This window comes from Acanthisitta chloris, unplaced genomic scaffold (assembly GCF_000695815.1).
Source record: "Acanthisitta chloris isolate BGI_N310 unplaced genomic scaffold, ASM69581v1 scaffold1598, whole genome shotgun sequence".
Classification (NCBI taxonomy): domain Eukaryota; kingdom Metazoa; phylum Chordata; class Aves; order Passeriformes; family Acanthisittidae; genus Acanthisitta; species Acanthisitta chloris.
In genome coordinates this window covers 76313-89862 of record NW_008685161.1, presented here as the reverse complement: position 1 = coordinate 89862, position 13550 = coordinate 76313, and the positions used below count along the sequence as shown (strand labels likewise).

At 36.9% G+C, this 13550-nt stretch overlaps 1 protein-coding gene across 1 annotated transcript in view; it reads right to left on the bottom strand.

Moving 5' to 3' along the window:
* The window catches only part of CDH6 (cadherin 6, type 2, K-cadherin (fetal kidney)), a 47979-nt gene that overhangs the window by 9466 nt on the left and 24963 nt on the right, over nt 1-13550 (bottom strand). The window contains exons 3-7 of the mRNA XM_009079615.1: nt 12322-12441; nt 10175-10342; nt 8466-8653; nt 6758-7011; nt 858-994 (exon numbers count right to left, since the gene is read on the bottom strand). Of these exons, the coding sequence (XP_009077863.1) occupies nt 858-994; nt 6758-7011; nt 8466-8653; nt 10175-10342; nt 12322-12441 (867 nt within the window). The remainder of the gene's footprint in view (nt 1-857; nt 995-6757; nt 7012-8465; nt 8654-10174; nt 10343-12321; nt 12442-13550) is intronic.

Here is a 13550-nt window from a genome sequence, read left to right as displayed (position 1 = left end):
TGATTGAGCCATACACACATACAACAAAAGAAAGTACAACTTATATTGTCTCAGAATAAAAAAGCCATTTAGCCTCTGACTTGCAGAAAGACTTTGTGGCAGTCATAGAACTAGTGTTCATAATAAATTTATCTACCATTCTGTCATAAACATAGGCACTGTGACCCTGCAAAAGTAAATAGTATTGCATTCCCTAATATTTGAGCATGTCACATGCTTTCACACACATGTATTAAAATGAAGAGGATTGTTTATTAAGGCCATCTAGCATACATGCCCTGATCTTAGATCCCTGGTGTTTTGACTTCTAAAACCAACATGACTGACATTATCACAAGATTACTACTTCGGAACAATCCTAAACTAAGTGACAGACTGATTTGTGACTGCAGCTTGTAATTTCAAAGGATGTACAAGAAGCAAAAAATGGAAATCCTTTAAAGTGAATAAGATCTGGGCACCTAGTTCAGCCCAGCCACCTTATCCTTACTTGAAAACATCCAGTCTGGATGAGACTGATTTTAGTCATGGAATGCAGTTTGGATTTAAACGATCTTGTTTGCTGCATGACAGTTTCAGGATTCAGCAACCACGTTCAAAATTAAAAATGGCTGTTACTGATTAGAAAACAGAGCTGTAGCCTTTCCTCCTTGCTCAACTAAGTTACCTCTTCATGAACTGTGTCCCTAGCAAACACCAAACTGCAGACAGCCTCTTGCAGAGTTGCTGCTTCTTCGTTAGTATTGAGTGGACTATCCATATAATCTGACATCCGTCCAACCATGCTTTCTACACACTCAGCTGGAAGGCTAAATTCATTACATCAGGGACAGGAGACATATTTAGGTTTGACTTACTGATCTCTGCTGCTATTACTGTAATGTTGTGCCACAGCAGTGTTTCCCGGTCAAGGGGTTTTGAAGTGAATATCGAACCATTTCCTGAATTGATGTTGAATACTCTGTCCATATCAGTGTGACGATCTACAGAGTACCTGCAAATACAGAGACAGGGGTTAGGAGAATGCTTTCCTTTTAATTTCTGTGTTCTTAAACCACTCTCTAAGCCTAGACATCAAACAGCTAGTAAATGGGGTTTCCTTTTGTTTTCAGCACAGGCTTCAGTCTCTTTATGTATTCACACAAAGAGCTAGTTCTGAGCTACTGGATAATGACACATTAGAGGTTTGATTTAGAAGGTGGAGTATTGTCACTGAATAAATGAATTGTTGCAGAATTTACATACCTCTGAGAATCATCAAAGCTTTGTTTTTAGTGAGAAATGTGAAGTCTGTATCCTGAAAGATACGAAGTTTATTTTAAGGCTGAGTTGGCTTTTCCTTTATAAAACCCTCTTTTTATGGTTTGCTATCTCAACTGTTCCAAATAATTTCTGATACAAAATTTGTCAGCTGGGGTGCATTTCTGGCTTTCACTTCCCAGCATTTAAAAAGGCTGTCCCCCCCACACCAAGTCAGCAAGGAACAGAGATTCGTTATTCCATGGTATATACCACACAAAGGTTTGCTGTAACTCATTAAAACTAACATTCTCAGCCCTGCTTGATGATACCTAGATGTGAAAACGAATAGAGGAGCTCAGTGTCTAAATACAGATTCAAATTTTTAATCTGATCTTTTGCTTTTTCTGTTGAACTGAAGCCAACTTTAAAAGTAGAACTCTCCAGTACACGGGAGAGGGTGCTACCACCTTGATCCAAATGCTGTGACTTGGTTTCATCTCTCATGAAGGGAAAATTCTTGCATAAATTATGGAGGGTTTGACAGAAATATGTCTCTGATGTTGCTAAAGCAAGAATGCAATTGCATTATTCTGCTCTCGTTTCAAGCCCCAATGTGTGCTCACGTACAATCCAGGACAGAGCCGTACAAAGTCCAGTGTGCTCCCTCAAGCTCCTGGCAGGCCATGTCAATGGAGACAAGGCAGCTACTGCTGTCCCTTGTGCCCATACAAGGGTAACAATAATGGCTGAGCTGGTAAGCAGTCAGATGAAAACTGGGCCAGGAAAATGACTGGCAGAGTTTGCTGCCACTACAGAACTGAGGGGAATGCAGAGGCTGAAGAAAGAATTCCGTTCCCTGTTCCACGGTAGGAGCAGCTGCACAACATGCCCTTTATTCTGCACAGATTTCCTAGTGCCTGTACAGTGTCTCTTAAATTCTGGGAAAGATCTTGCACGGAAGAAGGAGGGAATAGAAAAATCCAGTTGAAATGTGATTCTGACTAAAATTTAAAATTAACTAATTTGCTACTTATTTTGTAACTGATTTTTTGTTCATCTCTGAAAGGAAAAAAAGAAAAAAGGTATAATGTCCACAGCAAATTAGACTGGTCTTATCCCCCAAAAATAATTCTAACATAACCTACCTTCCTAAAAATACTAATCACAAGTATTAATTATCTACACTAAGCTGTTTGTCTTTTTCCATGTTAGATTCCTATGGAAGCAACCAAATGATATTCAAAGGCACTCATACAAAAGGCTAACTTTTTTTTGGCAGGACTTGCATAGGCACACCGTGCTGATTTTTCAGGAGTTCAGATTTCATTTTCATTCGTCGCTGTCACTTGACTGACAGCACTGCAATTTTGGCTGCACAAAGTCAGCTGGGGTGTCACTAACCTAGTTCCTTTATGCAGCACTGGTAATGTTAGCATCAGCTTGAAAAGTGTTGTTTTGTCCACATCTACATAGCACATGTGAATTTGTTGACTTGGCTGAAATGTTTTATGGAAACAAGTTTATACAAACTGGTTTGACTCTCTTATATTTTGATAAAGCAACTATTTGATATGGTAAATATTTCATTTTACTGTTCATTCATTCAGGCTTTTATATGATATTATGTTGGTATTTTGTGAAATCAGTTATTTTTTCAGACATTCTGTAGCTCATTTCCATATCTTTCAGCTGAAACACTTTGGTATTTCCATTTTACAGTAAATCTAGATTTTGCATTCTTCTTTGAAATGAAATATCAGAATTTTCCATAGATTACCTGTTCCATCCACCTGTAATAGTACGTTTCAGGCTCCTATTCAGCAAGATATTTAAATAAGCAAGTAACTTTTGGCATGAGTTGTCCATTCATTGGGGTTTTTTTCTTCAATTTTACTTTCACTCATGCTTCATAATTTTGACTTAAAATATCTTACTGTCTTAGCACATTTTAATGCCTTTTTTGTATTGCAATCACTATCTTTACTTTGTAAGATTTCCCAAATTCAATCTGTGGTACAATATCCAGAAGAAATTTAAAACAACAACAAAAAAAGAATGTTCTGGACTTTTACTAAGATTTCTAAGCTGTAACATTGAGGACTTCTTCTTCAAGATATGAGAATTTTAAAATAAAAGGATTTGTAAAGCCATACATGTATTCAGTCATTTGTACAGTGGAAAGTTAAACTCATAATAAAACCAAAAACCAGCAGAGAACAGTTTCTTAATGAAATGTTAATTTTATTTCTTCATATCCCAAAGAAAACACATACAAGGTCAATGCAGTTAAAGTATATTCCAATTATACCATTAAATCTGGTCTAGAAGGATGATTTTAATAAGCTAGACTGTCACTTCTGTTTCTCAGTTTGCATAATCCAGTCTCTTTTGATCAAGGACTCTTAATTATGTTGAATTGGTGGTGATTCTGTCTTATGGATCATAACCTAGTAAGAATTAAGCAGACAACATCAAACTGATTTTTACATTTATTTAATGAAATTACTGGTGTGTATTTGTCAGATTTCAGGACTTCATCTCTTTCAAACTTTGAGGAATTGGCAAGCTAGGAAGTTAAAAGGTTTCTATGTAGATTCCATTCTCTCCTTGTACATAACAGGAAGAAGGGAAGGGTGAAAGAAAGAATCTAGCACATGCAAATATGTTGTCAGTAACATATAGAAACAAAATTAAACCTTACATTTGTTTGCAGATCATTTTCATCTGGGATACTTTAGTAAATCAAATCACAGCAGGAAGACAGTTCCAGTGACTGATGAACTTCATTATGCCTCTGAGGAGTTACTATAGAAAAAACCTCATCTAGCAATTGAAAACTATCTGATGTACAATACAGCAGTGCCAGTTGCAGCATTTATTTATTTTTCAATATGCAGCAGTTCATATTATTTCTGTGTAGATCAAACACAAGCAGAATGCAAAACTTTTTTTGCAATAACACATCTGGACAGTGAAGTGTTACTCAGGAGTATGTTAATGTCACTGCAAATGAATGCATATTCAAACATAGCCAAACATGTGTTGTATTTTTGTATTTTCTCAATGTCATATCATGTCATGTCACAGCAAAGCTTATTTGTAAGAGCTATACTGATGAAATTTCGCTCTACCAATACACGGGTCACAAATGATTACACACTCTTACAACCAGGGCAGATATCCTCTTCATATTTTGCTATTGCTTCATTGTCTTCTGATGTTCAGCAGCTTGCTGTCTAATGTAACCACAAGTCAGGAAGATTTGTAGGTCAGGAAAGGATGTGTGTGTGAATTTTTCATAATGCATTTTCATAATGATATTGTGAAGGTTTCCTTTAATGGAAGATCAAAGAGGCTTTCATCTAACAGAGTTAGGGCTCAGTTTGTTTAAGAAGAGAAATCTTCACTTGAGTAGAGGAGAAAATGGAAGGTTTTCATTGTAATATCAAGTGTCTAAAGATTTTATTTTTAACTGTCAAGAAAAATTGACAAGCAAGTGACAAGTCATATATATACAGTCTAATTGCATCTTCCCTGAAGCTCAGAGTGAAAATTGGATTTAGCCTCTCTATTGCATGATAGAAAAACAAAAATCACCCTGTCAAAAAGATGCAGACTCAACCCATGCCCCTAAATTCTAGCAGATACCCAAGATATTAGCACCATAAAATTACATTTATTGCAAGTAAATGTCTCTCAGGCTACTGCTCTCTGCTGATTTCCTTCCCCTCTTACTGATTTTCATGTTTCTTCTTGCTGTGTTTATTTCTATTACTCTAACCTCCTCCTCATTTTTATTTTTCTTCTCCTTGCACTTTGCTGTTGAATGCTATTAAAAGGTAGACAGTTTTTCTGCTGCACTGCATCAGTTTTGACACTGCTGCTAAATTTTGCTCAATAACTATCTGATACATTAATATGCAAAGTACCTACACTGTATTAAAGAACTGCCCTTTGAAAGTTAGGCAAGTTTTGGCACACACATTCAATTAATAGCAAAGAGCCAGTAGGCAGTACTCAACAATGAACAGCATAATCCCCATCCACTGTAAATCACTTATAATTAGGAGCTGATGCTGGTGTGAAATGCAAATGGCTGTAGTTATCACCACAGGGAAGCAGGGAACACTACCCTTACTCTCCAGTGCCATTAGATATCAAAAAGCAGGTTCCTATGAAGACTGCAAGGGGCCTGTGTGTCACCCCAACCAATTTTTCATCTTCATGCTAGCATGCCCATGAAAACATGCTATAGAAGCTGTTCATTCTGTCCCCAAGCCTCACCAAAGTCTGCAAAACATTACGTTGCTCTTTAAGTGACTGTGCTCTGCTAGCTCAGAACCATACAATTGTTGCTTGCCATGATATAAATGAAAGAAAACCTTAATTAAAATTAGAAGGCTTAGTCTTGAACAAGAATTTGTGTGCAGGGTGTGCCATGTAAACTGAAGATAGAGAGGGTTTCTGCCAGAAATGTTTTAGATTTATCTTCTCCATCTAGGAAATTAAGATGATAATATTTACCTCTCTCACAAGATGAGCTAGGAGCTTAAAAACTACTCATGCCTCAGTAACATTGTAAGATATCTTGATGAAAGACAGTTGTTTGCAGAAGTGCAAAGTACTGGATGGACTGGATTTTTATTAAATCTGCATTGTTCTATTTTGATCTTAAGACTACTGTTGCACTTCTAAGATGCCCAGCCCAGAGACATGCAGAAAATTGACCTGGATTTAATATTGTTGTACTTTTCATTTCCTCCTCTAGCTGCCTTGTCAGCAGCAATGAACTTTAATTAAAGAACACAACTATTTAAAAGTTCTTTTATACTATATCCAATATGACTTAAGTACACCAGTATGTACTAAAACTCTTAATTTATGAAAAAGGAAGGCTTAGGTTTAGCTACTCCAACCTTAACACTTCCTCCACCTCCTCTAAAACTAGTTTATTGATTCATGGCAAGTGTAGTTACGAAGTTCATGAGACTGATTCTTATCTTACCAGACTTACACTGATATGGGTGATATCAGAGCCCATGTGTGCATGTGAACTGATTTTGAGGCATTTCTACTTGCAGTTTAGAGAAGTAAATGTGACCTCTGGTAAGCAGGTCTGGTCGGATGCCAGAAGAAAAGGCTGCTGAATCACCCCCCTGTCATACAGCCAAGAGGATGCACCACATTGCACTGGAAAATGTTAAAGGTGGAAGGAGAACACTAACATCTTCTTAGTGCTCTTTTTGCAGTAAGTTCTGTCATGGTAGAAATAACCATAGACATTAGTTACTGAAGAGATTAGGATGTAATTCAACATGCAAAGGCCATGCAAGCACAATCACACAGACCTAGATATGCTCAAGCGTGAGAGATCATTTACTATCTACAATACTCCATATTTAAGCATGCCCTACAATTCACATTGTTACAAGTGATATTTTTGTGTGTGCTGACATGATAAAAGAACAATTAAACCTGTGAAAAATTTAGGCATAAGCTTAAAGTCTATGCTTACTTGACAGGGTTCTTGGCAGCATCTGGATCCTGAGCAGTTACTGCTCCTATTACACTGTTTATTGGAACATCTTCTTTCACTTCCATTATGTATGCTGGTCTGCTGAACACAGGGGGTTCATCTACATCCTCCACCTGAATTCTGACTGTAGCTGAGTCCTTGAATGGCCCCAGGTAAAGGAATCGAGGATCCACATGAGTATTGGTAGCTTCCACTTTCAGAATATATAGGTTCTTATTTTCAAAATCCAGTGCCTGGGAAGAAAAAAAAGTTTGAGAAGTCTGTGGGGATTGCTGTAGCTTGCAGCCAGATGAACCAAATGAATGAGGGGATGTCATGGAAAGGCCTGTGGTAGATAACAGGAGCCTGAACTGAAATTAAAATGCCAACAGAAAGGAGAAAAAAGGGCTCTATGCCACTGATGATACATTAAGAAGAAAAACACCTTTTTCAAGGAATTCTATGCCTGGAACTCCTAAACACCAATTATTCTTTTCTTCTCCAATGTCCTTAACTCTTCATGCCTGTTATTCTGTCATTTTTGGCATTTTGATGATTTCTTGTCTATTCTGTGCCCATAAGCACCACACACGAAAGGAGGGGAAATTTTCTAGGTCTTGCTTGTTTAGATATTGACATTCCATCACTTAAATGAAATACTGTGACATCTAGTGTCTGGATATCCAGGACCACCCATCAAGCCAAACATGATTTTACGGTAGGCTGTGACTATATCACACACTGTTGAAAGTATGAAGAAGCATCACTTAGCGACTCTTTGTCACAGTACTCAGAGAAATGTGGGGAGAGAGTAGTCACCCCGTTTTTCCAGTACGTTGTAGAAGATTCACAGCTTCTGTCAGCAACAGACAGAAATGCAAACAGAGTTAGACTGATATCATAATCAGCCCCTGGAAGGCATCTCCAAAAAAACAAGTAATGACAGGTGTCGTACTGATATCAACAAGCAAGTGCATGTTCAGAAATCCTACACAATGTCTCTCTAGTGATGACTGAACTTGAACTGATGAAGGATGATATCTGTAACCTTATCAAGTTTGCCTGATAACCCACTGTAAACAATATTTTTCAAACTTTTTCTGACAGCCAATGTGCAGCCTAGTAGATGATGTCCACTGTGATCTAGCAAGGCAGCGTGTTTTTTGTCAAAGCAAAAGCATGCTGATAGATTTATTAATTAACTTTTTACAAAATGAGGGTGAAAAGAAATTTGTCTATGTACTTTAATATATTACAGCTATACAATTCAGCATCTTCTGATGATGCAAAATAGGCAATGTGACAGTGATTATTTCTGTAGTCTTCACACAGCACTTTCTACTAAGCGAGCAAATCATGTAAGCATCACAGGGAGAAAAACACAGTTGGATGGTGGTGCTTCCTTTAGTTTTTCTGTGGATATGTTCAGACTGCAGAATTTTCTTCTCAGTCCTACCCCACTCCCTAGGTTATTTACTCTCTCAGATACTTCAAAGTATGTGCATTGGTTTAGTAAAGGTGGTATAAGGGAAAGGGTATCAATTGCATGTATAAAAGAAACTTTACATGGGTAATGTAGAGATTCCTAACAGATAGCATGCAAATTATGAAAAACAAACGTTAAACTAAAAATGAGAAAGAAATATGTGTTAGATAAAGTTTTGACTGATATTTCAGAGGCTGGGATTAAGTGTGTTATGATGTGTACCTTTTTCACAGTTATAATTCCTTCCTGTGTGTCCTTGTCTGTGGAAATTCCAAACATGTCATATCCGTCCCCCTCAGTGATGCTGTATTCAATCTCTGCATTTTCATCCACGTCAGCATCATTAGCTTTTATCCTGCCAATTGGTGAGTCAAGTGGTGTAGACTCAGGAGCTCTGAATTGGTATGTGCCTACAGCAGACAGAGAAGGAAATCTTGTTAGTCAGTCTCATGGTACTTTGGACACCATGTCTCAGCCCAGAGACCACGCTGGGCATGGACAGGTGAGTTAGTGAGTCACTGTGTCTTCAGGCCTTCCTGGGGCAAAAGCCTTCAGCTTCTGCCATACTTTCATGTGGATAAAAGCAACTTGTTTTTCTATCTGTTTTTTTAATGTGAAGGATGAGCATTTTGCTTTGCTACAAACATGTAACTTTAGCAATACATGTCTCTTTCTAGACATTCTCATGATCTCTGTTGGTCACATCAGAATTATAGACGAAAAATGTTTGAGGCCAAGGGAAAAATATTAAGAACTGCCAGAGGCCAGTGCAGCTTAGTAACACTAAAGCTAAATCCAGCTCAAATGCCTATTAAAAATGTGCTACATTGAATTTTCATCTGAAAAAAAACCTCTACTTGTGGAATGTTGGTATTATGAAGCTGTATCTTTGGCTTTTATATTGAAGACACTTATGTCCAGAGATGTATAATTAACTCATTGAGGGCAGAGTGCTATATTTCTTCTTAAGATGCTCTAATTTAAATGGAAACTCTTTGCCCACAGCTAAGAACAGACTTTGAACTTAAATGACAAGTTGCTTCCAATAACTTTCCCAGTGACTTAACCGCCAAAGCTTGCTGATTTGTCTGATAGTATCTGCAATTATTTTCTCTAACAGCTGCTCTTGACTTTGACACACACTGACACTCTGATACACACATATCATACAGAGAGCAGTGGTTAGACAAAGCAAGAAAAGAAGCAAAAGGGAGAGAGAAAGAAGGAAGGAAGGAAAGAGAGGGAAGGAGAAATGGATGAAAGCTGAACCACTTTGAATCGCTTATGGCCACAGAATGGTCATCAATAGAAATTAATTCCTAAGCAAGCTTGCTCAACTGATTCTCATAAATATCACACAGATATGTACTAAATTATTTGAGACAGGGGAAGTAAAATAGGCAGAAATACCTGGTATGTTTATGTACATGCTTTTGTTTCTGCATGCAAAGAATATAGGAAAATCCATTAAAACAAATGCTTTCTGGTTGTAAATATCATTTTGATAGAATTGCTCTTGGAATATTTTTTATACTTAACTAAGTATGTTTCCAATCTTAGATATATCAGATTACAACAGATATCTTAAAATGCAATCAACCACAAGGTCTGACAGAACTAATATTGAACAAGATACAGATTATGTTGTCCAAAGCTATTTAATAGGTAGGAAAAATAGAAGTTGTTTCTGCACGTTAATTCACCTCTCAGAGTGTCAAATGCAACTGGAGTAAAAAATATTAAATATTTGTTTCCCAGTTATTCCAATTAATCTTAGCATGATGTTATTGCTTAGATATGTGTTCTCCCTAAAGAAAGTTTGATACTCAATAAGTTCACAATAGAAAAACCAATATCTAAAGTGAAACAAACCCCCAAGAACAGTTTTTGTCCAGTTTAATGTTATGACATAGAATATAAATATTCCATACTCTGGGGGAAGCGAGGTGGATTGTCGTTGACATCAGTCAGTGTGATGTTCACGGTGGTGGTTCCTGATAATCCGCCCATCTGGCCTCCCATGTCTTTAGCCTGGATGACAACTTGGTATTGCTCCCTGTTTTCACGGTCCATGTTTAGCAAAGCAGTTTTAATAATGCCTGAAAACATGAAATTTAAACACAAAGGAGTTCACATGTAAGGTACAGACTTTGATGGAAATTCTTATTAAAAAACCCCTACAGTCTAAAGAACAAAACTTTGCCTGGTACAAATATTTACTGTTACGAGATGGCTCATTAAATTACAGACTTGTCATGTCATATCTCAGGCTACTGCCTATGTGACAGACACAGTATTAGTGGCATCCCCAGAAAGATGTTCTACTTATTTGTGAGCCATGTTATTTTATATAACTGTTTACCCCCTTTCAGTTCCAGCTAAAGTCTCTCACTGAACTGGAAAAATGCTCTTTGTTCATTATAATGCACTCCATCATTTCTCTCTCTTTACCACAGATGTGGTAAAAAAAAGAAAAGAAAGGAAAAGCTAACTTCAGCAAGACACTATTAAAGAGTGCAACAACAGTAAATGGGAGAAGAGAATTAATTAAGAAAAGATCCAAACATGCCTGAGTATATATATTTCTATTTATACATTGATTGAAATTATTTGCCAGTCACTTCCTTCTTCAAAGGCACAATAACAGTTATGAGGCCAACTCCTACTGAAATTCAATCATTCAGATTTACCATGAAGCAAAATATTTGCATTCTTGCTGGGTCTCTTAAGGTAAGAACTAGCTCCTTTGTAGGTAAAAGGAGTGAAATCCAAGTACTGAAATCCATGACAAAATTCACAGTGGCTTCAACAGAGACTTATTTCACTCTAGGAGTTCTGCAATTGATTTCCATGGCAGGAAGATCAAGACTGTGGTTTACCTAGCTTCCCTTGCCCCACACAAACCTCTTGCTAAAAGATTGTTACTGGTGAGCTTCCAGCTACATTATCCTTATTATAACTCTAGAAGAGCAAGCACATAGTGTACTGTCTGAGTCAGAAAGAGTGCACCAGTGCAAAAATCCTGGCTTGTGTTATCTAATACCTCATGCTTGAAGAGAAGCTCCCTTTGATCCTGGGTCTCCCTTTTTTCAGAATTCTATACACTTTTTCACCTCAGGTTTCAATTCAAGACATCTAATCTGTCCCTCCTTTTCTCTGCCTGAGTCTCTAAGATTTATTTAAGAAGCAATGCTAAAACCTGATTAATTGTCTGGGATGATCTATTTCTTTCCTGTAAGGATGCTGAGGAAAACTGACTTCTCCATCTTACAGCAACCAAACACAGTGGATGTTCCCACTGAAGGAGTTTCTTGAGATCCTTTGTTGTAAAGCTTGGGAAGAGACTATCTGTGTAGTCAGACAGTCAGTGGTACAGCAGATTCAGGCAGCCATAATGTATGTTTTACATGCACAGGTTCCAAAGCTGTCTGTTATTCAGACCATTAAAAATTCCAGTCACTGTGTATAATTTAAACATCTTCCAAAAAGAGAACTCAGAACTTTGGGATTCTATTTGTGATCTTCTAGTTTAGCGCAACAGTCAATTTTACCTCTTCTATCATTATTCTTAATTAAGATTTCTTTCATAAAATTAGCATTAAAGTGATACGTTGCAGATGTACAGAAATTATAATTACTTTAAACAAGTTTTGAAGAAGCAGAAGGAGAAAAAAACCCTCACCTGAACAAACCCTCAGTCTTAATTTAGCCATTATGAAGATCTATGAGGATTAAGCACTTTTTTTCCACACCCACCTGTTTCTCCTTTTCTTCTAAAAGCCAACCTATTTGGTTTAATTTAAGCATCCACGTCAGTCTCTGTACCCACTGCTTGTTAAAAATGATTGAAAACTGGTTCACATCCAGTACTAATTGTATTTATTAGACTTTGCCGGTGAGATTAAAATAATGTAGGTGTCATGTTTACAGATGTATCGCTCTATTAAGTTTGTCAGATTTTGCACTGAGTAAGATGTAATCTCTTTGAAGTTTTTTTTCTAATATATCCTAGCTTGGCTTAGCATGTCACTTTTGAATTACAGACATTGTCACAGAATGACAGATAAGGTCCCCTGACCTGTCTCAGATTCGACAGAGAAATATGGTTGTCCCTGGAGAATGCTGTAGACAACTTTAGCACTGTTCCCGTATGTAGGATCATCAGCATCAGTTGCGGTGACTTGCACAACAAAAGTACCTGCAATGAAAAATTAGCAGATTTTTTTCATGGCCAAGACAGTTTATGATGAAAAAAAAATAAAATAATTCTTGTTCAGGTCAGACTTGTGGAAAGAAATTAGAGATATTCTTATTTGTAGAACTTTCTCTGCTCATAAAGGACATAGATACAAACCCAAAATCCAGAATGATAGTTGTCTTAGTCTCAACTCATTAAAACACATAGTTATTCATTGGATATGTAGATCCTTCATTGTATTTCTTATGAAGAAAGCAGAAACACACCCTTTACCAGACACTGAAAGCATGGAGAAATTGAATCTAGGTCAAGAATATACTTTTGTATATTTACTCATAGTTTTAAGGTATTTGACATAGGAATGTGAATCTTTATTTTTTTCCCAAGTGTCTTCTAGAGAAAGAAAAGGTTTTGAATCCTAGGCAAAGTCTTAAGAAAAATAATTTTTAAAAAAGCTTAGACTTTGGCATTTAAAACAATTTATGAATAAAATATTCACTTCACATATTAAAATGTGAATATTAGGTTCTCACTTCACCAGATGAAGCCTCAGCCGTGTGACAAGTCCCATGAATGAGAGAAGAGAGTATGCCCCAAAGTCTTTATTTTCATATTGCTTGAGCTTTATTTTAATCTCATTCTTGATCATGATTAATTAATGCTTCTCTCCCTGGATATAATTTCAGATTAGACATGTGCTTCTTGCAATTCAACCATCACTCTCTGACAAAGAAATCAAAATGACCTCCCTAAGAATCAGAGACAAAGAATCAAAACTTGTCAACTTCTTAGGAAAAGATCCAATCTTAAAATCATATGTCAAGGAAGTTCTTTTCATTTCTCAATTGATTCTTGTACCTCGATATATTTTAAATCAATAGAAACATTTCAGTGGACTTAATGGACTTTGGAGCTCTTTTCTTCTGCATGAAAAGAGCAACAAAGGTCATTGGAAGTTAATGGCATATCTCAGAATCAGTGATGAAGTGACTTGGGTGCCAGTTTTCACTCCTGAAATGTGTGCAGCCCCTTCTGTACCTGCCCTTTTCCATTTTATTCACCTTTTTGAGCTAAAGAAGGGTTGCTGAACAGATTTAGGGGTGGTATTG